The following is a 23499-nucleotide window of genomic DNA, read 5'->3' as shown; positions in this document are numbered from 1 at the left end:
AAAAATAGACTTTCAGACTTAATCTAATGCATTTTCTGTGCCAAAGTCAGAAGTGTTATCTACTCGAGACACTTCGAGCAATCTTGTTGCAAGCTTTTTATATTCCCTTCCTGAAGCAGAGGCCGCATTGTGTGGGAGACGTGTGTGATATCCCAAGGATGTCTAGAAAGAGAAAACTATATTAAAGCTAACCTAATCATTATGATTTCTCCCCCCAGCTAGTCACTAAAGCATAAAGTAGTAAAAAAACCAAAACAAAACCAAAAGCTGAGCTTTAAAATGTTCAGCCTTGGTTTAATCGAATGGCTGTAGCCGAAAAGCCAGCGCAAGAACATCTTGAGATTAATTTCCGTAATTGAAGAAAAGCCATAAAATGCTCAAAGGATCCAGAGAGAGCTGTCAAAGTCACTGCTGATGCTGAGCTTTGAGGAGCAAAAATGTCCTCAGCTCATGGTTCACGGCACCTCCTTTGGCAAGGAAAACAGGATGATTTAAGTGCAGTGCTGGCAACCTGCAGCCTCTGGAGCAGTTGCTTTCGGTGAAAAAAATAGCAAAGCACAACAACAGAAGAAAGCGGGTGTGTGTGTGTGTGTGTGTGCAGAGGACCTCAGCTGCTTCTCTGCTTTATATTCCCTGTCCTGTGATTCACATTCCTGGACAACTCTGTTCACAACAGGTGAGGACAAAGAACACCACCGTGTAGAAGATGAGTAGGTTGAGCTGGCTGAGCTGGAAGGCAGGGTTAAATGTGTTATCAGTCTGGAATCCTCGCGTTGCCACAAGAGACGCAAGTCCAGCCCCCTGTGAATTCCGTTCACCTTTATCCATTTTGACTTTGACCGCTAGTTGACCAGATTGTAGTGTATTTTTGTTGTTGTTCAGTAGCTTGACCCCCCTCTTCTGTGTGGCAACCCCTGAGATATTGGAAGACTGCTATCCTGTCGCTCCTAGTCCTTCTTTTTTAAAAAAACAAAAAACAAAAACTAGACAGCCAATTGCAATATGTGATTACATTCTGGGCACTCGGCAATCGGCCTGCATTTACACTTTTTTGCAATGTCCCACAGTCACACGAGCGCAATTTACAATGGATTTTTTTTTTCTTTGCCAGAAATCATCATTTATTTCCAGTAAACACCTAATGTCGACAATGAGTTTGCCTAGCAACTGCGGCATTCATTTAACAACGATAGCGTTTGCTTTATGACTGCTGCACTCGCTTAATTAATTAAAAAACAAGGGCCCAGATTAGATCGGCATTTGGTTTGACCAAAGACAAGATCTGCCTTATCTCTCCAGATCCTTTGAAGAACAGAGTGGCATTTTAGTAACACTGTTGGTCCTGTACATGTTTTGCCCTCCTACCCATGTGCTGGACCAAGATCCTGGAAGACTCTCTCTTTGTTGACATGCCTTTGTAACAGGGATGTGGGTTTGGCATAAGTTTCTCTGACGGGGAAAAAAAAATTCAGGGATTTTTCCCACTACAGAATTTTTCCATGGTCATTTTCCATTTCTAAAAATGTATCAGTTCATAAAGCTAATTGCTAACATAGCCCCTGGATGCCCATTCAATATCAGTCCATTGGAACGGCTTGTTTTGAATTATTACTGTTTCCAGATTGTTATTGCTAGGAAATGGCTGTCCACGCGTGTTAGTATCCATGCGTATATACTCAGCATTCTTCATTTCCCCCTTTGGAATTTAAGCAATGAAAGCCAAGTGGAGATGTCTTACCTACAAGCATTTTAACACGAAATAATTCTAAGAGAAGCTTTTAATTCTGTTAGAAGGGATTACCTCATTAATGGCAATTCATTGAGCTTTCCTTTCTGGTTTTAAGCAATGAAAGCAAAGTGGAGATGTTTTACCTACAGCCACTTTAATATGAAATAATTCTAAGAGAAGCTTTTAATTCTGTTAGAAGGGATTACCTCATTAATTGCAATTTATTGAGCTTTCCTTTCCGGCGAGAATTCAGTCTGTTTTAGATGCTTACAAACTTATATACTCCATTAAACATGGTCTATTCTCCCCCTGGTTTTAAGTTACGTTTCGTCACGCAATGTGGTGAGCTCCAGTTCCTGCTCCTGCAAATGCGAGTAGATAAATAGGTACCACTTTGGTGGCAAGGCAACAGCGTTCTGTGCACCTCGGCATGTAGTCATACTGGCCACACGGAAATGTCTTCAGACAACACTAGCTCCTTTGGCCAAAAATCAGAGATGAGCACCGTGCTCTAGAGTCAGATGTGACTGGACCGGGAAATCTTTTTACCTTTTCTTTCTTTTTTGCTAGAAGTAATAAATATCTGAAATCAGGTTCCACTCAGTTCAGACGTTTCCAGTGCAAAAGATTTTCCTGAAAAGTCCTGCCACCTTCAGAGGTATCTGTAGCATACAGTCAAAAAGTCAAGATGGTGGCAATCCAAACCACAGACGTGAGAAGCAGGGAGAAATTTGGTGTGTGTGTGTGTGTGTGTGTGTGTGTGTGTGTGTGTGCATAATTCTGTATTTTTGTCATATTTATGTGGTGTATATCAGAGGTGGTGACCCTTTGAGAGCTGTATGCAAAGAAATTTCATTTTAATGTATGCCAATTAGTGTACATTTAAAGTGACAAAGTTATTCTATTCCATTCCATTCCATTCCATCCCATCCCATCCCATCCCATCCCATCCCATCCCATCCCATCCCATCCCATCCCATCCCATCCCATCCCATCCCATCCCATCCCATCCCATCCCATCCTATTCTATTCTATTCTATTCTATTCTATTCTATTCTATTCTATTCTATTCTATTCTATTCTATTCTATTCTATTCTATTCTATTCTATTCTATTCTATTCTATTCTATTCCATTCTTCCATTCCATTCCATTATTCTATTCTATTCTGTTCTGTTCTGTTCTGTTCCGTTCCGTTCCGTTCCGTTCCATTCCATTCCATTCTTCTATTCTATTCCATTCCATTCCATCCCATCCCATCCCATCCCATCCCATCCCATCCCATCCCATCCCATCCCATCCTATCCTATCCTGTTCTGTTCTGTTCTGTTCTGTTCCGTTCCGTTCCGTTCCATTCTTTTATTCTATTCCATTCCATTATTCTATCCTATCCTATTCTATTCTATTCTATTCTATTCTATTCTATTCTATTCTATTCTATTCTATTCTATTCTATTCTATTCTATTCTATTCTATTCTATTCTATTCTATTCTTCATTCCTATATTCTATTCTATTCTATTCTATTCTATTCTATTCTATTCTATTCTATTCTATTCTATTCTGTTCTGTTCTGTTCTGTTCTGTTCTGTTCCGTTCCATTCTTCTATTCTATTCCATTCCATTATTCTATTCTATTCTATTCTATTCTATTCTATTCTATTCTATTCTATTCTATTCTATTCTATTCTATTCTATTCTATTCTATTCTATTCTATTCTATTCTATTCTATTCTATTCTATTCTATTCTATTCCATTCCACTCTATTCTATTCTATTCTTCCATTCCATTCCATTATTCTATTCTATTCTGTTCTGTTCTGTTCTGTTCTGTTCCGTTCCATTCTTCTATTCTATTCTATTCTATTCTATTCTATTCTATTCTATTCTATTCTATTCTATTCTATTCTATTCTATTCTATTCTATTCTATTCTATTCTATTCTATTCCATTCCACTCTATTCTATTCCATTCTTCCATTCCATTCCATTATTCTATTCTATTCTGTTCTGTTCTGTTCTGTTCTGTTCCGTTCCATTCTTCTATTCTATTCTATTCTATTCTATTCTATTCTATTCTATTCTATTCTATTCTATTCTATTCTATTCTATTCTATTCTATTCTATTCTATTCTATTCTATTCTATTCCATTCCACTCTATTCTATTCTATTCTTCCATTCCATTCCATTCCCTATTCTATTTCATTGTTCTGTTCTGCTCCGTTCCGTTCTGTTCCGTTCCGTTCCATTCCATTCTAATTAGGACTGAGTAGGAAGGATTGGCTCAATGTCTCTGGCTGGCTGGGGAATCCTGGGAACTGAATGTCTATGGAGACTCTCAGTCATCCAAGTCATGGTTCTCTCAAAGGTGTTTTTTTCAAAAGGCATCTGGGCTTTGTTTTTTTTCTTGAAGATGTTTCACTTCTCACCCAAGAAACTTCAGAACTTCAGAACTTCTCACCCAAGAAACTTCAGAACTTCAGAACTGATGAAGCTTCTTGGGATAACCTGGGAGCTGGCATGCCCGTCGCCGGGTTTGAAAAACCTTGCTGTACCAACGCTCATTTCATGAACTCACTCCATAAAATAAAAGTTAGTTCATCCCATTTTCCCCAACCTTGAGATTTCATCTACAACAGATTGGCTAGAGAAAACATGGACTTTTGAAGAAATGTTTTTAAAACAGTTGAATGAGAAGAGTTTAAAAATGTTTTTATCAAATTGACTGCCCTTTAGTCATTTTAATATACCGGTAAGTAATAAATAAAGGTGTATTAAGTCGAATCTTTCATAAATTCAGCCAAGATCTGTACATATTCCCCATATTTCTATGATTTCCTGTACTGGTTTATAATAGAATGTTTAGATAAGTGTTTTTTGCATAGTATTTAAAAAAAAAAACAAGAGAGTAAAACGCTGAAGGCTTTTCAGCAGTTGAAATTATTGGATAAAGCAGATAAGGCCAGCATTAAAACAGAATAGGAATCAGTAATAAAATTAGCAAGCTGCCAGTAATAAATCAGTCAAGAATAACAATTCACCCAAAACGTTTGAAAACAAACTGATTGGATCCAGATTTAGGCATATCCGGAGTCAGGATAAAAGGAATTGTGTTCCTGTGGAGTTTTGATCAGAGCTTCCCAAAGTTCATAGATTTATCTCTAAATAAGAGTTTGGATTGACAAGAAAATGTCAAGTAGAGAACAGGCCCATGAGAATGGGTGGGCTTCAGAGTTGATTGACGTTCATGGGAACCAATGGATCTGCCACCTCTTTTTATTAAAAGTCCCCTTTTTCCTCTCAAATCATGCACAGTTGAACATCTCCATACTGAACTGTTGGATTTTTAGAATTTGGTCAATGCAAATGAGTGAGAATTTGATATGATTCATTTTGGAGAACATATCAAAATCCACACAGAGTAAAAACAGTTGAAGTTTTAAAAAGTAAAAATAAAAGCCTGAATGTGATAAAAATGCAAATTGACAGAATCATATTGTAGACGAAAACAATGAAAATCTACGGGTTTTTAATTTTGACAACTTAGGTAAAGGTAAAGGTTCCCCCGCACATGCGTGCTAGTCGTTTCCAACTCTAGGGGCCGGTGCTCATCTCCGTTTCAAAGCCGAAGAGCCAGCGCTTGTCCGAGGACGTCTCCGTGGTCATGTGGCCGGCATGACTAGACACCAAAGGCGCATGGAACGCTGTTACCTTCCCACCGTAGCGGTCCCTATTTTTCTACTTGCATTTTTCATGTGCTTTCGAATTGCTAGGTTGGCAGAAGCTGGGACGAGTAACAGGCACTCACTCTGTTACGCGGCACTCGGGATTCGACCCGCCAAACCGCCGACCTTCAGAACGACATGCTCAGTGTCCTAACCCTCTGAGCCACCGCGTCCCTTTTGACAACTTACATCCCATTAATTTTGAGGGAGATACCCTCATGTGTTTGTTCGTTCTACTTATGTGCCACCTCGTCTATTGAAGATTCCTTGCGGTTACATCACACTCAACATTGGAAATATCAGCAGTGTGGATACAACCCAAGAGAAGATCATTTCGAATCATTCTAAGAGATGATATGCTTTATTTTTCTAGGAAGTAAGAAATAATGGCTACCATCAAGTCAGGTGTGTTCTAGTTGGCCTAACTTCAGGAGGCCACCTCTTTCTGAAGTTAGGAAGAAGGAAGGAGATACAGTCCTCAAAGCCTAATAATACAACTTGTAATTCTCATTGGCTTGCATAGGTGTCAAGTAGGTTGCATGCCTAGGTTGTGTGCAATCCTGTGTATTGCTGGTTCGGAAATTCTGTGCAGAGAACCTTAAGAGAACTGTTTGGCTTCTCAAATTTAGCTAGGCTGCCTCCTATACTTCATAATGTCATGACAGTTCAGTCAACTCTGTAGGTATCCTATAGGAATGTGGAACATGTACACCATTGTTGTTGCTGAACTATAAATCTCCATTGGCCAGTGCTGGAAATTTAGCAACATTTGGGAGATCCCCAGATCCCACCTGCTCATATACTGTGGCATGATTTCAGGGATCTCTCAAGATTTGGTTGCTTAATTTTGCAAAGCTTCGAGAAGAAATACTTGGCTAAAAAAAAGTGGGAAATTAATGAACCCTAAATTTGAAGATTTGATTCAAATATACACTTAAGCTAAGTTTAACTTGGCCTCAGCATGCTGAGGAACCAAACGAATTGGTTTACATCTTAGTCAATGGTGAAAATCCAGGTTTCATGGTTAAAACACCTTGGCCTAGCATGCTGGACAACCTTCTAAGGTGCCTTCAAGGAAAGAGGACACCAGAAGAGGACAGATGGTCCAACTGGACCACCATTTCCTCCAGAAAGAGAGCAACTAGGTTCCCAGAGGGAAAAGCTTCTTGCAAGGCTCCAGCTTCAAAGCATGTTGTGACTAAAGGACAACTCAACCTCAGCTGACGTCTCCGCCACCCGCTGCCATGTGTGATCCCAGCTGAATCCCTCAAATATCCTCATCGGAAACATGTCCATTTCCAATGCTGGCCAAGATCTGATAAGGCCCATTGCATCTGTTCCCCATTAGAAGCTGCAAGCTTGTTTCTCTCTGTGTGTTTTCAGGAAGACCCCTTGTACTGGGCCATGGTGCTCAGGCAAAATCCCATCTGGTGAACATTAAGGGAACGATAACATCTCTCTTTGGGAGGGTAGAAGAGTGTGCATGTGTGTGTGCATTTTTGTTTGGTTTTGGAATTGTGTTTGACTGTTACACTGATGGAAACCATGATATGTATCTCCCCCTCTCCCACCTCCATCTTCCAACAGGCACTGGGCCAAAACGGGTTGGTGGGATGCTCGTGGCTTTTAAGTGTAATTCCTCATTTTCCTTCCATTAAGGACCACCACCAATGGGACCTCAGAGGTTCTGTGCTAGGAAGGGTGGAAGGCCAGAGAAGAAGAGGGCAACTAGCTTGCAAGGTAGAAGGATTCAGTGTGCACCATTGGAAGACTTGAAAGAACAGGTTAGGGACAGCTTATCACGGAGAAGGTCTACTTATGGGGTTGCTAGAAGTCCAAAATGACTTGATAGCACATAATGAAAATCAGAAAGTTGGTACAGCAGAGAGAGAGAGAGAGAGAGAGAGAGAGAGAGAGAGAGAGAGAGAGAGAGAGAGAGAGAGAGAGAGAGAGAGAGAGAGAGAGAGAGAGAGAGAGAGAGAGAGAGAGAGAGAGAGAGAGAGATGGTGTCTAACATCTATCAATTGATAGGAGAACAATCTCTTGTGATTCCTCAGCTTTCTGCTAGATGATTCCACTTGTTCATGAGGTTCTCAGAATCCAAAATCTTTGCTTTTACAATGTAGTTCAGCTTCGTTTTTCCTCCAAAATTCACACAAGCCACTTAGATGGTCTTCTCTCATATTTAGAAACTAAATCCTTGGGTATATATTCTATTTGCTCTCATGATGATGATGATGATTATATCCATTCAGTTGTATGGTGATTCTATGGGCCAGGTGTCTCTACATCTTCTAATCTTGCAATACTTCTTTGAGTTGTTCTAAGCTCTGGCTGGTGTCAGCTTTGAGGGTGTCTACCCACCGTGTTCTTGGATGGCCTGGATTCCTTTTACCGCTAACTCGTCCAAGCATAATTGCTTTCTCCAATGAATTCCCCCACATGACACAGCCAAAGTAAGTGAGATGCAGTTTTCTGATTTTCCCTTAAATAAAATGTTCCTTTAATTCAAAGACTTCCCTGTTTTAAGTCCTGTCTGGAGGTCATGAAGGTTCCAACGAATTAGGCTAGGCAAATGTAAGGGCTCATTTTTATGCACATTATGCTAACCCAAGTATTTTAACCATGACCTTTCGAACAAGCCACATCAGTTGGGGTTCACACTGGAGGTCCAGCAGATACCTTTCCTAACGAGCCAAGCTCAGTTCGTTTTGTTTGTATGTTTTGGTGGCTCACCGTGATGCAGCATCCAGTTAAGCTTGTCCACCGGCTCTGACTGTGTAAGCCAGAAACCATGGTTTACAAGCCACAATTAAGTTAATTCTGTATAACACACTAGGCTAAAACCAACAAGCCAGACTGGGTGGCTTAGGGAGATGTAGGAGCTCAGAACAAGTTCTCCAACTGTGCTGAAATGCCTTCCACTTCTCTACAATTTATGATAATTATTTCCAAATTGGCATCTCCGCAGCTAATCCAGTCTATATAAATCTCTTTCAACTTTGGGGGTGGTGTGCTTTATTTCAAGGAGAAGGAATGTGGAGATGGCCAAGGAGACCCGCTCCTCGGCAACCCATGTTTTGTTGGATGACAACGGAGAAATCACACCGTTTTGATACATTTACTGGGCTCCAGTAGAAATGCTAGTTCTAACTGCAGCGCCAACCTGCCAGAGTCCTGATGCTGCTATGTTTTATCTCCACACAATGAAGTATGTAATGCTAATGGCAATGTAACGAGCGATGTTTCACAGCAAAAGGGAATCGAGTCATTTTTGGGGCCAAGACTTGTCCAGAATTGTTAATCAACCCCGGGAGTCTTAAGAGGCAGAAACCGCCCTGGCTGTTTAGTTCTCAGATAATAAAAATGAGCCAAGCATTATAAATAAATGTAGCCCTCCCTCTGAAATTTCCCCCCTGACATAAACCAGGCCTCCTTTGCTCTGCTTATTTTTTTATTATTTTTTTAGCAAACTTAAAAAATTCTCCACTGGAAGGAAAAACTACCCTTCATCTTTCTTTCTTTTTTTTTAAATTCTTTCCCTCCTTCCCAGAGCTGCAATTCTTTCATTTTAATGAGCCTTAGCACCCTATGCCATCCATGCTAGTTAGAGCAGGGCAGCTAAGTTAGCAGGAGAAGAGAAGGCAATTTTTAAGGGTTGAGAATTTAGGGCTATCCATCACTGGAATCATGCAAGAGGCCAAACCAGGGTGACGACACACAATGATGCGTTCACCTGTCACAATGGACAAAAGACCTCTGCGCCCTAATGTTGTCTCTGCTGTAGAAGAAGGGCAGGCAGAGCCCGGGGGTGGAGTCAAGAGAGGAATCAGCCTGTAATCATTTGTTGTTAGTTGCGAAGTTGTGTCTGACCCATCGCGACCCCATGGACCACGTTCCTCCAGGCCTTCCTGTCCTCTACCATCTTCTGGAGTCCCTTTAAGCTCACGCCTCCTGCTTCAGTGACTCCGTCCAGCCACCTCATTCTCTGTCATCCCCTTCTTCTTCTCTTGCCCTCAACCTTTCCCAGCATTAGGCTCTTCTCCAATGAGTCCTTCCTTCTCATTAGGTGGCCAAGGTATTTCAGTTTTAGCTTCAGGATCTGGCCTTCTAAAGAGCAGTCAGGGTTGATCTCCTCTAGGATTGACCGGTTTGATCACCTTGCAGTCCAAGGGACTCACAGGAGTCTTCTCCAGCACCATAGTTGAACTCAATTCTTTGGCGCTCAGCCTTTCTTATGGTCCAATTTTCACAGCCGTACATTGCAACTGGTAAGACCATGGCCTTGACTATACGCACTTTTGTTGGCAGGGTGATGTCTCTGCTTTTTAGTGTGCTGTCTCTGGAATCATTATGTTCCCACAAAACGGACCGAATCCAACCCTTCTTGGATTGACTCTTATCTAGCACCAATTTAGTGCTGACTGTTAATAGACTAGATTCTTGTGCATAGGTAAGAGGAATAAATCATCAGCTTAACTGGAACCTATTGGGTGGTCCTGACATCAGTTCCCATAATATCTAAGTTGGAATTTCTAGGTTTTGTGTATTTATTAAATTTATCTAAATTTACTCTCCTCTCTGGAACACTGAACCTCATCAGCTTTACCTGGTCCCAATTTCGCTCCTTTTTCGGGAGGCCTTGAAATCAGGCCTGGTGGCCAGGAGAATAAAAGAGTTCGGGGATGGTAGTTCCAGGAAGTATCTGTGTTGGTTAGTTGGAAATGTCACATCTATCTATATTGCCATATTTTCCTATTTCTACATATCTGCATATCTTGAGAACCAGTTTAGTGTCACGCTTAAGGCATCAGGCTTGTTTTGACAATGTTTTGACCTGGCACTAGAAGCAGTGGTGTGATTCAGCCAGTCCACACCCGTTCAGCAGAACCAGTAGCTAATTCTTTGTTGCCCAGGCCCAGAATGGACTTCCGGAAGTGGCATCCACACAGAGAGCCCATGGTCATGGTTATATTAAGAGTGCAACTAACTCAGCTCTGTAGCAGGCTAACATCCTGAGCCAGAACTGGGACACTTGAAGGAGCTCTTCGTCACAGCGAACATGTGTTTTGAATCAAGGTTCTGTTTGCACATAACTCTGCCTCTCCTGGTATGCAGTATTATGAAATGCGAGCGTGCATACCCTTGCAAGTTCTCGTTTTTAAGGTTTTCCCATCCTCTTTCTCCCCCTCCCTTCTTGCTTTTCCAGCATGTGATTGTCATCCTGTCGGCGCAGCCGGGAAAACCTGCAACCAAACCACCGGGCAATGTCCTTGCAAAGATGGCGTCACCGGCTTAACGTGCAATCGTTGCGCCAAAGGTTATCAGCAAAGTCGCTCACCTGTAGCTCCCTGCATTAGTGAGTAAGATAAGATAACCGTTATTGTCATTTTTTTTTACTGCGAGCTCACCAGCACACATTAAAAATGAAATTCTGTTGCCTGCTCTCAAAAGAATATCTATAGCTATATATCTATATATATATATATCTATATATATCTATATATCTATATATATCTACATCTATATCTATCTATATCCATATCTATATATATCTATATCTATATATCTATATCTCTCTATCACTATCTCTATCTATCTATCTCTATCTATCTGTCTATATACATATACATATACGTATACATACTATATATGTGTGTGTGTGTGTGTGTGTGTGTGTAAATTTTAAATTGCTAACAAAGAATTAAGGGAAACTGATAGGCATTTCAAACTTATTAGTTTTCATCAGTCAGCCATACCCTTCTGAGATTTGAACCTGGGCTGATTACACATTAGGCAGTTGTTTTCACCTCTAAGCCACAGGATCTCTCTCGCTTTGTTAGCTGAGAAGCAAGGGGAGATATATGACAAATGCTTGTTAACTATTTTTAGATTACCTTGCTAGGCTTAGAGGTGAAAACAACTGCTTAATGTGTAATCAGCCCAGGTTCGAATCTCAGAAGGGTATGGCTGACTGATGAAAACTAATAAGTTTGAAATGCATATCAGTCTCCCTTAATTCTTTGTTAGCAATTTAAAATTTACACAAATATGAGCTGTCACCGGTGTGACTACTGCCTGTCGATGGCCTTCAGGTTAGGCTGACACAGGAAATAAAGATTTGTCCTATGTTTGGGGCCATATATATACATACACAGAGAGAGAGAGAGATACCCATACACATACATAACACGATACTGTATGGAACAAAACTGTGACTGAATCTAGATGTTCTGTTTCGGATGTCACGGAGCCTCCTCCCAGAAGGTAACAAGGCAAATAGTTCTCCAGGCAAACATCAAAAATTTGTAATCCATTAGGCTCCCCAAACAAACAGGAGAGATAAAAAGGAGAAAAAAGAAGAAGAAGAAGAAGAAAGGAAAGCATACAATTTATCCCAAGGTCCGAGGTTGCCCGTCTGCCAAGGTTATAATCCCAAATGTCTTGTTAGCAGTAATTCCTTACCACTCACTCTGTCTTTAAATAGCTTGTAAGATCACAGCTCAAGCGGTACTCATAATCCCCCAAAGCCAGATGGCCTCGAAATAGTTTATATTTTTTTTCAGTTATACATACATAACACATGTTAATACTATATGGAACAAAACCGTGACTGTATCTGGATGTTCCGCTTCAGATACCACGAAGCCCCCTCCTCCCAGAAGGGAACAAGGAAAACAGGTCATAAAGAGGATGCGTAGAGTCGCAGACAATATTGTGGACCTTGGTCAAGTGTCCCTTACGTGCCACGTTTTTGGACAGAAGGAAGTGAACTGCCAATGATCTTTTCTTCCCTCCTCACCACTCTTCTGCACCGCCTTCCCCTCTGAAGCAGGGATGCTTCCAAATCAGACTGTAGTGCAGGGGTCTTCAAACTCGGCCCTTTTATGACTCGTGGACTTCAACTCCCAGAATTCCTCAGCCAGCATGCCTGGCTGAGGAATTCTGGGAGTTGAAGTCCACGAGTCATAAAAGGGCCGAGTTTGAAGACCCTTGCTGTAGTGCAATATGACAGGATGCTCTCGATCGTCCCTCTGTAGAAAGTGGTCAGGACAGGGGAAGGAAGATGTGCTTTTCTAAACATTCTGCATGCTTTCCGTGCTGCTCTTGGAAGGAAAAAATAAACAAACTGTTCTGTGATTTATTATTGATTTATTTCTGAAACAAATTCAGATGGCCACCTGACTCAAGACTCCAATGGCTTTCAACATTTAAAAATCTAAATATATATATTAAAAAACCCAACCCTTCTACACCTCGCCCCCCCCCGCCCCCATGGCAACAATAACCCAATCAAATCTCTACTTGGTATAAGGTTTCCTGCCTGAGCAGGGGGGTTGGACTAGAAGACCTCCAAGGTCCCTTCCAACTCTTGTTATTCTGTTCTAGTTGATTGGCTCACTCTCCGTTTATGGTCTTACTGAGAAAACCGTGTTTTTAGGCCCTTTCAGAAAAGCGACAAATATTTTATCAGTATCACGCAACACATTTAATTCAGTTATTGAATTAACTCACTTTCCAGGTTTTCAGAGTAAACCCACACATTCACCAATGAAATTAGCCAAATCCCTCTCCGAAGTCTAACCAAGATTGACATTAAGTGACCAAGTTTTAAAAAGAATAAACTAACGGTGATTAGCATATTGTCAAGCTATAGCCAAGAGATCTTTAACTGGTAGGTCTAACTTTGTTATATGAATCTAGCCATGGGATTGCAAATTAGTCAAGTGGAGTACATCTGCCAGGCATCTGTTGCTGTTAAATCCATCTCTTTTAAATGTAAAAACCAGCCTTTGGTTTATAAAATGTGGGGTTAACGTTCATGCAGACTTTGGAAGAAAACGCAAGTCAGCTAAGAAAGCTTGTCACTTTTTTTTTTGCAGAAATCCCCGTCGTCAACCCAACATCGGTGGTCACCAGCACTGAAGAACCAGCAGGTAAGTAATCATTGGGTTGGATATTTGAGTACAGGTACTCCTCGATTCACAACTGTTCATTTAGTGATCAACAGCCCTGGAAAAAGTGACTTATGGCCATTCCTCGCAATTACAACCTTTGCAGCATCCCCATGATCGCATGATCAGAATTCAGACACTTGGCAACCGGTTCATACTTATGACCGTTGCTGTGTCCCAAGGTTGTGCGATCCACTTTTGTGACCGTCTGACAATGCAAAGTCAGTGGGGGAAGCCAGATTCACTTAACAACCAGGTTAAAAATTTATCAACTGCCTTTAACAATGGTGGGATGGAAGGACGTAAAATGGGCAAAACTCACTTCACAAATGTCTCACAACCACAGAAATTGTGGGTTCAACTGTGCTCGTAAGTCGAGGACTATCTGTATTCTAAGCCACCATACTTCTAAATTCCACTTCTTACAACTTTCTCCTCAAATCTTGACTCCTCTGTCCCGGAGAAGACGAGGTCACCAAGAGTTGGCAGCCCCTTGATGACACGTAAACCAACAATGGATGGAGGTTGTCCGAAGTTGTCTGAAAGGCTGAATCATTGCAACTGGATGATTGAGAATCTTTGTCAACAAACTGCAACGCCCTTTGGGGAGGAAACCCCTGAGGTTGGCTGGAGTTGGTACATTCCAACAAGACTCTGCAGCAGTCAAAAAGCTATTACAATCCTTGGTGGTGTAAACAGAGGCATAGAATTAGCACTAGCACCGCCTTATAAAACCTTAGTAAGGCCACATCTGGAATACAGCATCCAGTTTTGGTTACCATGTTACAAAAAAGATGCTGAGACTTTGGGGGAAATGCAAAGAAGAGCAGCTAAGATGATTGAAGGCCTGTGTTGTGATTCAGGGTCAGCCTGTGGGTTCGGCAGTTGGGTCGGACGACTCGGAGGAGGAGGAGGGGGGTGTTGAAGAGCTTGCTGAGGGGGTTGGACAGCTTGATGAGAGCCCTCAGCCAGGCCCCTCTCACCTGGTCACGACGCAGACCCAGCTGTGTGAGCCTGACAGCGTGGATGAAGATGACCCACGGCTGGCCCTGTTCAAGGACGCCCGACGCAGGAGGCAGTCAATCAGGAGTAAACAGAGGAAGGCAATGGGGCTCCTCAGAAGGAGGCAGAGAGAAGCCACGCCCTGAACTGTATTTAAGGGGGAATGCGTGGGAGGGCTGGTTTGCTGAAGGCAACCGCTTGAAAAGCTCCTGTTTCTTGGTTTGTGTCTTGTTCTATTTGTTTTTGTAGCAATAAATTTGGCAGGCGTTATTCCAGCCTCTTGCCTTCTTGTAAAAGGGGTTGTTCCTGCCTTTTCTGCAGGGCCGGTAGCAGGCTGGTACAGAACAGCCTGGAGACTAAAAACATATGAAGAACGGTTGCAGGATTTGAGTTTGGTTAGTCTTTTGAAAAAAAGGTCATGATAGCAGTCTTCCAGTATTTGATGGGCTGCCACAAAGACGAGGGGGTCAAATTGTTCTCCAAGGCACCAGAGGGCAGGACAAGAAACAATGGATGGAAACTAATCAAGGAGAGAAACAACCTGGAATTAAGGAGAACTTCCTGACAGCGAGGACAATTAAGCAGTGGAACGGCTTGCCTTCAGACGTTGTGGGTGCTCCATCATTGGAGGCTTTTAAGAGGGGATTGGACAATCACTTGTCTGAAATGGTGTAGGGTCTCCTTTTTGAGCAGGGGGCTGGACTAGAAGACCTCCAAGGTCCCTTCCAGCTCTATTCTGATTCTGATTCTAACTGGTTTACCCTGGCTGATGAACCTGCCTAGATGGACAGCAAAACATCTCTCAAACTAGCAACAAAAAAATTAGTCCAGTTGCAACAATTCAACCTTCAGACAACTTCAGACAACCTTCAGACAAATCTACCTGGAGGATTGAGAATCTTCATCCACATCAGTGGATGCTTTCACTCTTCTTCCCAAGTTCATACATGATCTATATGCAGCTTTTTCATGACTTGCTGCAACTTTCCATTTCTTCCATTTGTGTCTTTCCCACACACCCCTTCCAACTTTGTTTGTGTCACTGATGAAGATGTTGGATGCAACCAGCCTAATTCATGAAGGGTTCTAGAAAGCACTGCACAGCATCCAGACAGGCCCAGACAAAGTGGCGTGGAAGGGACGTAACTTGAAACGGTTACTGGCAGGCATTTACACATTGATGAAACCCTACAAAAAAAGATCATTTTGGTGGGACTGTGCACTGAGATTTCCTTTAAGTGAAGTTTCACCAAGGGCTTGGTACAACCGTGCAGGCACACAAGCCCACAGGCCCAAAAAAGCTCTTCAAGAAAGCTTTGTGAATAATCACATTTAGATTTCAGTTGTTTACATGTGTTTTGTCAATCACGCATGCTCTTTTGGGAAACTAAGAGGGGGCAGGAAAGATGCAAGAACTTAAGAAAGTATGCATGTTCAATTCTGGAATTAATTTTAGAAATTCCCTTCTTTAACATTCCAAAGGAATGGAATGCAGGATAAATTGAGGAACAGAAACAGAACGAGGGAACTATTGTATCCTGCATACCAATGGCAAACCTACTCTTCCAAAAACAGGTCTCACAACTCCAAAATTGCACAAGAGAGGTGAAGCAGACAGATCCCACCAGGCTCAGGAGAATCCAGATTTCGTAGAGATATATGGAAAATGCTTAGGAAGCTCTCCCTTCCCAAAAATTAAGAGGTGGGAGAAGAGAATGAAGAGAGGAATGAGAATATGAAAGTGATAGAAAATCAGGAAAGAGGCATGGAGTCTCCTCGAAAGTGGGGTAGAACAGAAGTAAAGATAGGAATTGAATGTCCAGTGAGAAAGATCAGGTCTACACATGAAGGTCCAATTAAATTGATCAAATCGGTCAGTCCTAGAGGAGATCAACCCTGACTGCTCTCTAGAAGGCCAGATCCTGAAGTTGAAATTCAAATACCTTGGCCACCTAATGAGAAGGAAGGACTCGCTGGAGAAGAGCCTAATGCTGGGAAAGGTTGAGGGCAAGAGAAGAAGAAGGAGACGACAGAGAATGAGTAGGCTGGATGGAGTCACTGAAGCAGTAGGCGTGAGCTTAAAGGGACTCCAGAAGATGGTAGAGGACAGGAAGGCTTGGAGGAACGTGGTCCATGGGGTCGCGATGGGTCGGACACGACTTCGCAACTAACAACAACAACATTGTTACTCGTGCCTATGCACAGGAACCTTCTCAACTAAGGGTTAGCACCTGGTAGGAGTTAGATAAAGGTCAATGGAATTCAAGGGGGCGGGGAGTTGTTGGACTTTGCTTGCTTGTGACCACATAAAAATTCTAGGCTGATCCCTCTTTTAAGTCCATCCCTCTTTCTTCCACTCCTTCCTTCCTGTACATTGATTTATTGACAGCTTCTGCAGACTGAAGGAATCTATTTAAAGACCCGATCTTCTCAAATTACTATTCTCTCAATCCATCATCCCACTCAATCAATGCTCCACAGATGTTTTTTTGTTGGTTTCCCCTCCATAGACATCTGCTGAAATTTCCATGCTAAAACTAAATCTATCACCAGGTTTGTCTGGATGGATAAAATTGCCAGGTTTCCTTCAACTGCTTTTTTTTTGTCAACGTAAAACAGCATTTTAAATCCTCTTTATTTTTGGAAAACGACCAAAGAAATTCAACAAAGGGTCCACAGATTGTTTTCTTTCTTTCTGATTTTCCTTCAAAGGGGGGGGGACCCAGTCGGCAAGTGTCCTTAATACTAGGCAGCATCAAAACCTTTGGTCTCTGAAACCTGGCAGAGACAAATCCATAGAATAGAATAAGAAACTTGGAAGGGACCTTAGAGGTCTTCTAGTCTAACCCCCTGTTCAAGCAGGAGACCCTATACCAGGGTTAGGCAACCTTGGCTCTTTTATGACTCATGAACTTCAACTCCCAGAATTCCTGAGCCAGCATAGCTAGCTCAGGAATTCTGGGAGTTGAAGTCCATGAGTCATAAAAGAGCCAAGGTTGCCTACCCCTGCCCTAGACCATTCCAGACAATTGGCTATCCAGCCTCTTCTTAAAAGCATCCAGTGATGGAGCACCCATAATTTCTGAAGGCAGGCTGTTCTACTGATTAATTGTTTTCACCGTCAGGAAATTTCTCCTTAGTTCTAGGTTGTATCGCTCCTTGATTATTTTCCATCTGTTGCTTTGGAAAATATTTATTTATTTATTTATTTATTCGGTTTATATACCGCCCTACTCCCAAAGGATTCAGGGCGGTTTACAAGGCAAAATTTAAAAACAATACAATATAAAATTAAAATTAAATTAAATTAAGTCTAGCCGCAAAAATTAAAATTACAATTTAAAAACATTAAACCCCTCAGTCCAGACCAGATAGCTCAAAGAGCCAGGTTTTTAGGTCCCGGCGAAATGAACGAAGGTCAGGGGCAGTCCGGAGTTCCGTTGGCAGTTGATTCCATAGGGCAGGCGCGCCCACAGAGAACGCCCTCCCCCTGGGGATCGCCCGTCGGCAATCCTTGACCGGCGGTACCCTGAAGAGGCCCTCCCTTTGGGAGCGCACAGGACGATGGGAAATTGATGCTGGCAGCAGGTGTTCCCTCAGATATCCCAGACCCTCGCCATTTAGGGCTTTATAGGTCATCACCAGCACCTTGAATCTCACCCGGAGGGCAACCGGAAGCCAATGCAGCTCGCGGAGAAGAGGTGTTACATGGGAGTATTGGGAGACTCCCATCACAACTCGAGCGGCTGCATTCTGGTTGAGACATGCACCCCCTCTTCTTTGTGGCAGCCCCTCAAATATTGGAACATTACTATCATGTCTCCCCGGTCCTTCTTTCACACCAAAAAAAGTTTCACAAAGAAGCATGCTTTCTCTGGCTGCCACATGTTAGCTTTCTGAGGGCTCAAACGGTGTTAATCCCCATCGTATCTTCTCATTTATTTATTTATTTATTTTTGGGACTTATATGCCGCCCTATCTCCCGAAGGACTCAGGGCGGCTAACAACAATAAAATGCAGCAATACAAAAGTTAAAAAGAATTAAATTAACAGCCCCAATAAAATAAATTAAAATTAATAAATTAAAAATTTAAAAAAACATTTTAAAAATGCCTGTCGTCAGTCCAGGTCAGCCTGATGGAAAAGGAATCTTTTAAGGCCGCGGCGAAAGGACCGGAGATCCGGGGCCATCCGGAGCTCATGGAGGAGCTGGTTCCACAGGGCTGGCGCTCCCACAGAGAAGGCCCTCCCCCTGGGGGTCGCCGGCCGACATTGTCTAGCCGACGGCACCCTGAGGAGGCTCTTTCTGTGTGAGCGCACCGGGCGATGGGAAGTCGTTCCCGGCAGCAGACGGTCCTGCAAATATCCCGGGCCTAGGCCATGCACAAGGGGACAAATGAGTGCAAATCTACAGCTTCTCAGGGAAAAAACCATGCACAATTTAAACGCAAACGTTGGTGCCGTTTTCTGTAAAAAGAATTACCAAGTGCTACAACAGAACAAGCTTAGGTGAAAACACATGGAAGGATAATGAGGACCAGCAGTGGAACGAAGCTGAAGAATCGCCACTTATGTAGGTATTGATGGATTACAGTAATATTGCCTGGGCCAAAGACTGATAATCAGTGTACATTGATAAGACACTGCAAAAAGTGGTATCTTGATGGGATGGTGGAGGGCAATTTGTTCCACCCTTTGGGGTGTTAGGGAGGTCTTCAGGAAAGACTGCACCCATCAATCAAATTGCTGACACAGTCGCATCCAGATTGCTTCTGCACAGCCTTTCCAATCCCTTCCACCAGATCAACTACTAGTGAGTGAGCCGTACAGTAAAGTGCTGCAGAGCCAAGATGGCTCTTCCTTAGGTTTAATGAGACATCTCCTTGCCCACATTCCTCAAGAACATAGAATAACAGAGTTGGAAGGGACCTTTGGAGGTCTTCTACGCCAATCCCCAGCTCAACCAGGAGGCTTTCAGCCCTTCTGGACAATGGCTGCCCAGTCTGTTCTTGAAAATCTCCAGTGATGAAGGCAATTTTTGAAGGCAAAGCTGTTCTACCGGTTAATTGTCCTCACTGTTGGGAAGTTTCCCCTTAATTCCAGGTTGCTTCTCTCTTTGACCAGTTTCCATCCATTGTTTCTTCAAGTTGATTTTGTAATTGCCCTTGGCTGGCTTGCAGTAGGAGTCACAATCTGTGGGGAGACGTGGGGAGAAGAACTTGACAACCTTAAGACTTGTGGACTTCAACTCCCAGAATTCCCCAGCCAGCATGGGATGAGTTGAAGTCCACAAGTCTTAAAGTTGCCCGGTGTGGAGACCCCACAAAATTAGGTTGCTGCCTAGTCTGTTCTGTTCTCAGTGGGTCCCTCACTTTCTTAGATCCACCAGGAGTCTCCAAACTTGGGAACTTTAAGGTAAAGGTTCCCCCGCATATGCGTGCTAGTCGTTTCCAACTCTAGGGGCCGGTGCTCATCCCCATTTCAAAGCCGAAGAGCCAGCGCTTGTCCGAGGACGTCTCCGTGGTCATGTGGCCGGCATGACTAGACGCCAAAGGCGCACGGAACGCTGTTACCTTCCCACCGGAGAGGTCCCTATTTCCTACAAATATCTGGTTCCAACTTCTGAATTCAACTAGCAGGAGTCTTGACTCCGGCAGGCCTCCTGCAAAATTGTGGGTGTTGGTGTGTTGCAGCTTCTTTTCCTGCTTTCTAGTCATTGTCATTCTCATGCCCTGCCTTCTTCTCCCCACATCTCCATCCATTGTTTCTTGTCCTGTCTTCTGGTGCTTTGGAAAATAAGTTGCCCGCCCCCCCCCCCCCCGCCTCCTCTTTGTGGCAACCTCTCAACTACTAGAATACTGCTGTCACGTCGCTACTACAATAGTCCTTCTTTTCTCTGGACTAGCCAGCCAAACGCAAATCCTGCAACCGTTCCTCATATGGTTTAGTCTCCAGGCCTTTGCTCCAGTCCGTTTGTGTTCTCGGTGTGTTGGTGCCGTTCTAAATAATGTTCTTATGCAGCTTCAGTTGTGGGAAGTTGGGTTATGGCTTTGCTGGTGGATCATTTGGTTTCTGTGGGTGGTTTTTCAGTAGATCTGTGTTTCTAGTTTGCCATCATGGTTTCTGCTGATCAGGATATCCAGGAAGGGTAGTGAGACTGTGGCTGTTTTCTTCTCTGATCAACTGGATTCCTTTGAAGCTGGTTTGTGGATGGTTTTGTGGGTGATTATTTAACTGGGCCTTTTTTTATTATGGTGAAGGTGTCGCCTACATATCTGATCCATATTTTGGACTGTATTTATGGAAGTGCCATCTTTGCTTCCATTTGTTGTATTATGACCTCTGCTATATCTAAGCTACAAATATTCTTCTTTATTGATCTTTGATTAGCTCGTACCCAGACGTTGCTCAAACAGTATCAGTGAAAAAAAGAGACTGACTGGTCCTCACAATTACGACCGTCATAGCATCCCCACAGCCAAATGATCAACACTTGGGCACTTGGCCCAGTTTTTCACAATTGCTCTTCTGGGTCAAAGAATGTGATTTCACTCACTTCTTGCAAAAAAAAAAGGTTCCATTGCTCCCAATTTGATATCAAGGGTCAGAGTTCAGAGTCTTCAGATTTTTAAATGAGGGGTGTTTTCTGTAGCCACCAAGAGGCACTGAAAAGATGCCTCCCCAGTAGATTAATGTCAAATAGTCCATTTATGCTTGGCTTATGATTGTATATTGCCTCTTAATGGGCATTATTAGGATATAGGTGAAGATAAGCCATGGAACAGCTCTCCTGGGCTACAAAAAAGAAAGACCCCATCTCCAGAGGGATCTTATATAATTTAGGCTTTCAGATCCTGGCTGAGGAATTCTGGGAGTTGAAGTCCAGAAGTCATAAGAGGGCCAAGTTTGAAGACCCCTGATCTAGAGAGAGAGACAGTGGAGCAGAAAACCAGGCAAATACCTCCGCTTACTGCAAAACTGCAACGTCCTCCCACATCTGGGCTGTTAAGTACCGCAGTGAAGGACATCAAAGAAGGAATACATCAGGAAAAAGGGTGGAAGCGAGGTATTGGTTTCAGTAAATCGTCCTTCCAGGTCACATTCCAAAAAGAAAACATGCAAATGTTGTTAGAGTGTCTGCTGAAGGTTCTTACAAGAGTGTTGGTTGGAAAAATAACTGAGTGAGGAGCTCTGGTAAGTTCAGCAGAGGAAGTCTGCTAAAGTAGTCTGCCGAATTATCTGTGGTTTTCTCTCTATACACACTGCTCCTTGTTCAAATATAGGTCTTTTGCTTTTTGTCAAATGTTCCCATGGATTTTCTCTCTCTCTGTCTCGTCTATCCTTTGTAACCCACCAACCTGGGTATAGGGTATGGAAGATAGACCATGTCAACACTAGCAATAGCACTTAGACTTATATACCGCTTCACAGTGCTTCACAGCCCTCTCTAAGCGGTTTACAGAGTCAGCATATGGTCCCCCCCCAACAATTTGGATCCTCATTTTACCAACTTCGGAAGGATGGAAGGATGGGGCAACCTTGAGCTGGTCAGGATCGAACTGCTGGCAGTTGGCATTCTAACCACTGCACCACCAGGGCTCTTAACAGTCTGCTAAGTGCTGATAGACAACTCTGTTGCCCACTAGACCAGTGTTTTTCAGCTTCAGCAACCTCAAGACGTGAGAACTTCAATTCCCAGAATTCCTTAGCCAACCATGTTGGTTGCTAAACGAACATTTTGTAAATTGAGGAATTTCAAAATCACAAAAGGGAGGCTGCATAGAAACAACCAACCAGTCTCTAACACTGATGTGGCTCTTCTCCTTGCAAGCGTGGATTTCATAAATGTTTTCTCAATTCCTGGAGCGTTTTTAGCCATTTAAGCCTGTTAAAAGGGAGTAGCAGCCCTACTACTTTGATCTGGCAAAATCTAGTCCAGGAGCCAGCTCTGTAATTCGAATACGGCTGGAACCTGGCCGAAGTAGTTGTGTGTGATCACCAAGGCAGCTGAAGCCAGCCACAAAATCCATATGGGAATAAAGGCAAACAACCCAGAGTGTACATCCCCTGATGAAATGGAGAAAGGAGACATTATTTTAGACCCAAAGCGATAATTAGATAATGTATAGGAAAAAGTGCAGGCCTGCTTTTTATTAATTTTACTAATGCATCCTATTAAAATGTTCCTGATATTTTGGGGGACAAAGATTCCATTATCTTCCAAATAACATTTAACGTTTAATGCATGAGTGTGTGTGTGTGTTTTGTGTCTCTGTGTGCGTGTGTTTGTGTGTGTGTTTGTGTGTGTGTGATACACCAGCTCTTGTTCTTAGTGTGGAGTTTGTTCAAGCTGTTAGCTTAAGTATCTGAGCTATCTGCAACTCATCTATTTTGGCTCAAAGTTGCTATTTCAATTGAATTTCAGAGGAAGGAAACATTAAGTTGTACTGACCTTTCCCAACTTTTATTTACCCTCTTTTTGGACCCCCCCCCAAATCCCAGAAATCTTGTTCTGACGTGGCATTCTGGGAACTATAATTTGAAGGAACTGATTGGGCAAGACTGGATTCCCCAAGGGGAAGAAGAATCTTTCCTTAGTCTCCATTGGATCAAGATCAAGTTGGCCACCAGGATCCATCGCTACGAAATTTAGATTTCATTTTAAAAAACAAACGGAATGAGGTTCAATTCACAATAAGCCTCGTTTCCACACCAGAACGAGAAAGCATCTCAAACAAATCAGCAGAGAAGTGTAGTTGAGGAATCATTTCTAAGGAGGCCCAAGAAAGCTTGTTGGACAGTTCCCCAAGTACATTATGAGCAGCTGCCTGTAGTCTCTTGAAATGCGAGAATTACACTCTCCAATTGTGATTAGCCAACTCTTCAAATCCAGTTGCTGTTTGTTGTTGACATGTGTGTCAGAGAACGAGTGTTTTGAATAACCCGACTTGGCAGAGACGTTGCCCAAGCGCCTTCCATCTCGCTCCCTTTGCAGACAGTTATTATGTTCTGTTCTCTATGGTTTGCTGCTTTCTTAGCATGCTGACATTTAGAAATGGAATTTACTTTAGTAAATAAACCCTACGGCGA

General features: G+C 42.7%; 1 protein-coding gene across 1 annotated transcript in view; it reads left to right on the top strand.

Annotated features, from left to right (window-relative positions):
* Positions 1-23499, top strand: part of NTN3 (netrin 3) — a 113822-nt gene that overhangs the window by 67810 nt on the left and 22513 nt on the right. Inside the window, exons 4-5 of the mRNA XM_081338444.1 lie at positions 10662-10811; positions 13336-13389. Coding sequence (XP_081194570.1) covers positions 10662-10811; positions 13336-13389 — 204 coding nt within the window. The remainder of the gene's footprint in view (positions 1-10661; positions 10812-13335; positions 13390-23499) is intronic.

The sequence above is a fragment of the Vipera berus genome, assembly GCF_964194415.1.
Source record: "Vipera berus genome assembly, chromosome: 13".
NCBI lineage: Eukaryota > Metazoa > Chordata > Lepidosauria > Squamata > Viperidae > Vipera > Vipera berus.
Note: the sequence above shows the minus strand (reverse complement) of the source record. Positions and strands in the feature narration are given on the sequence as shown.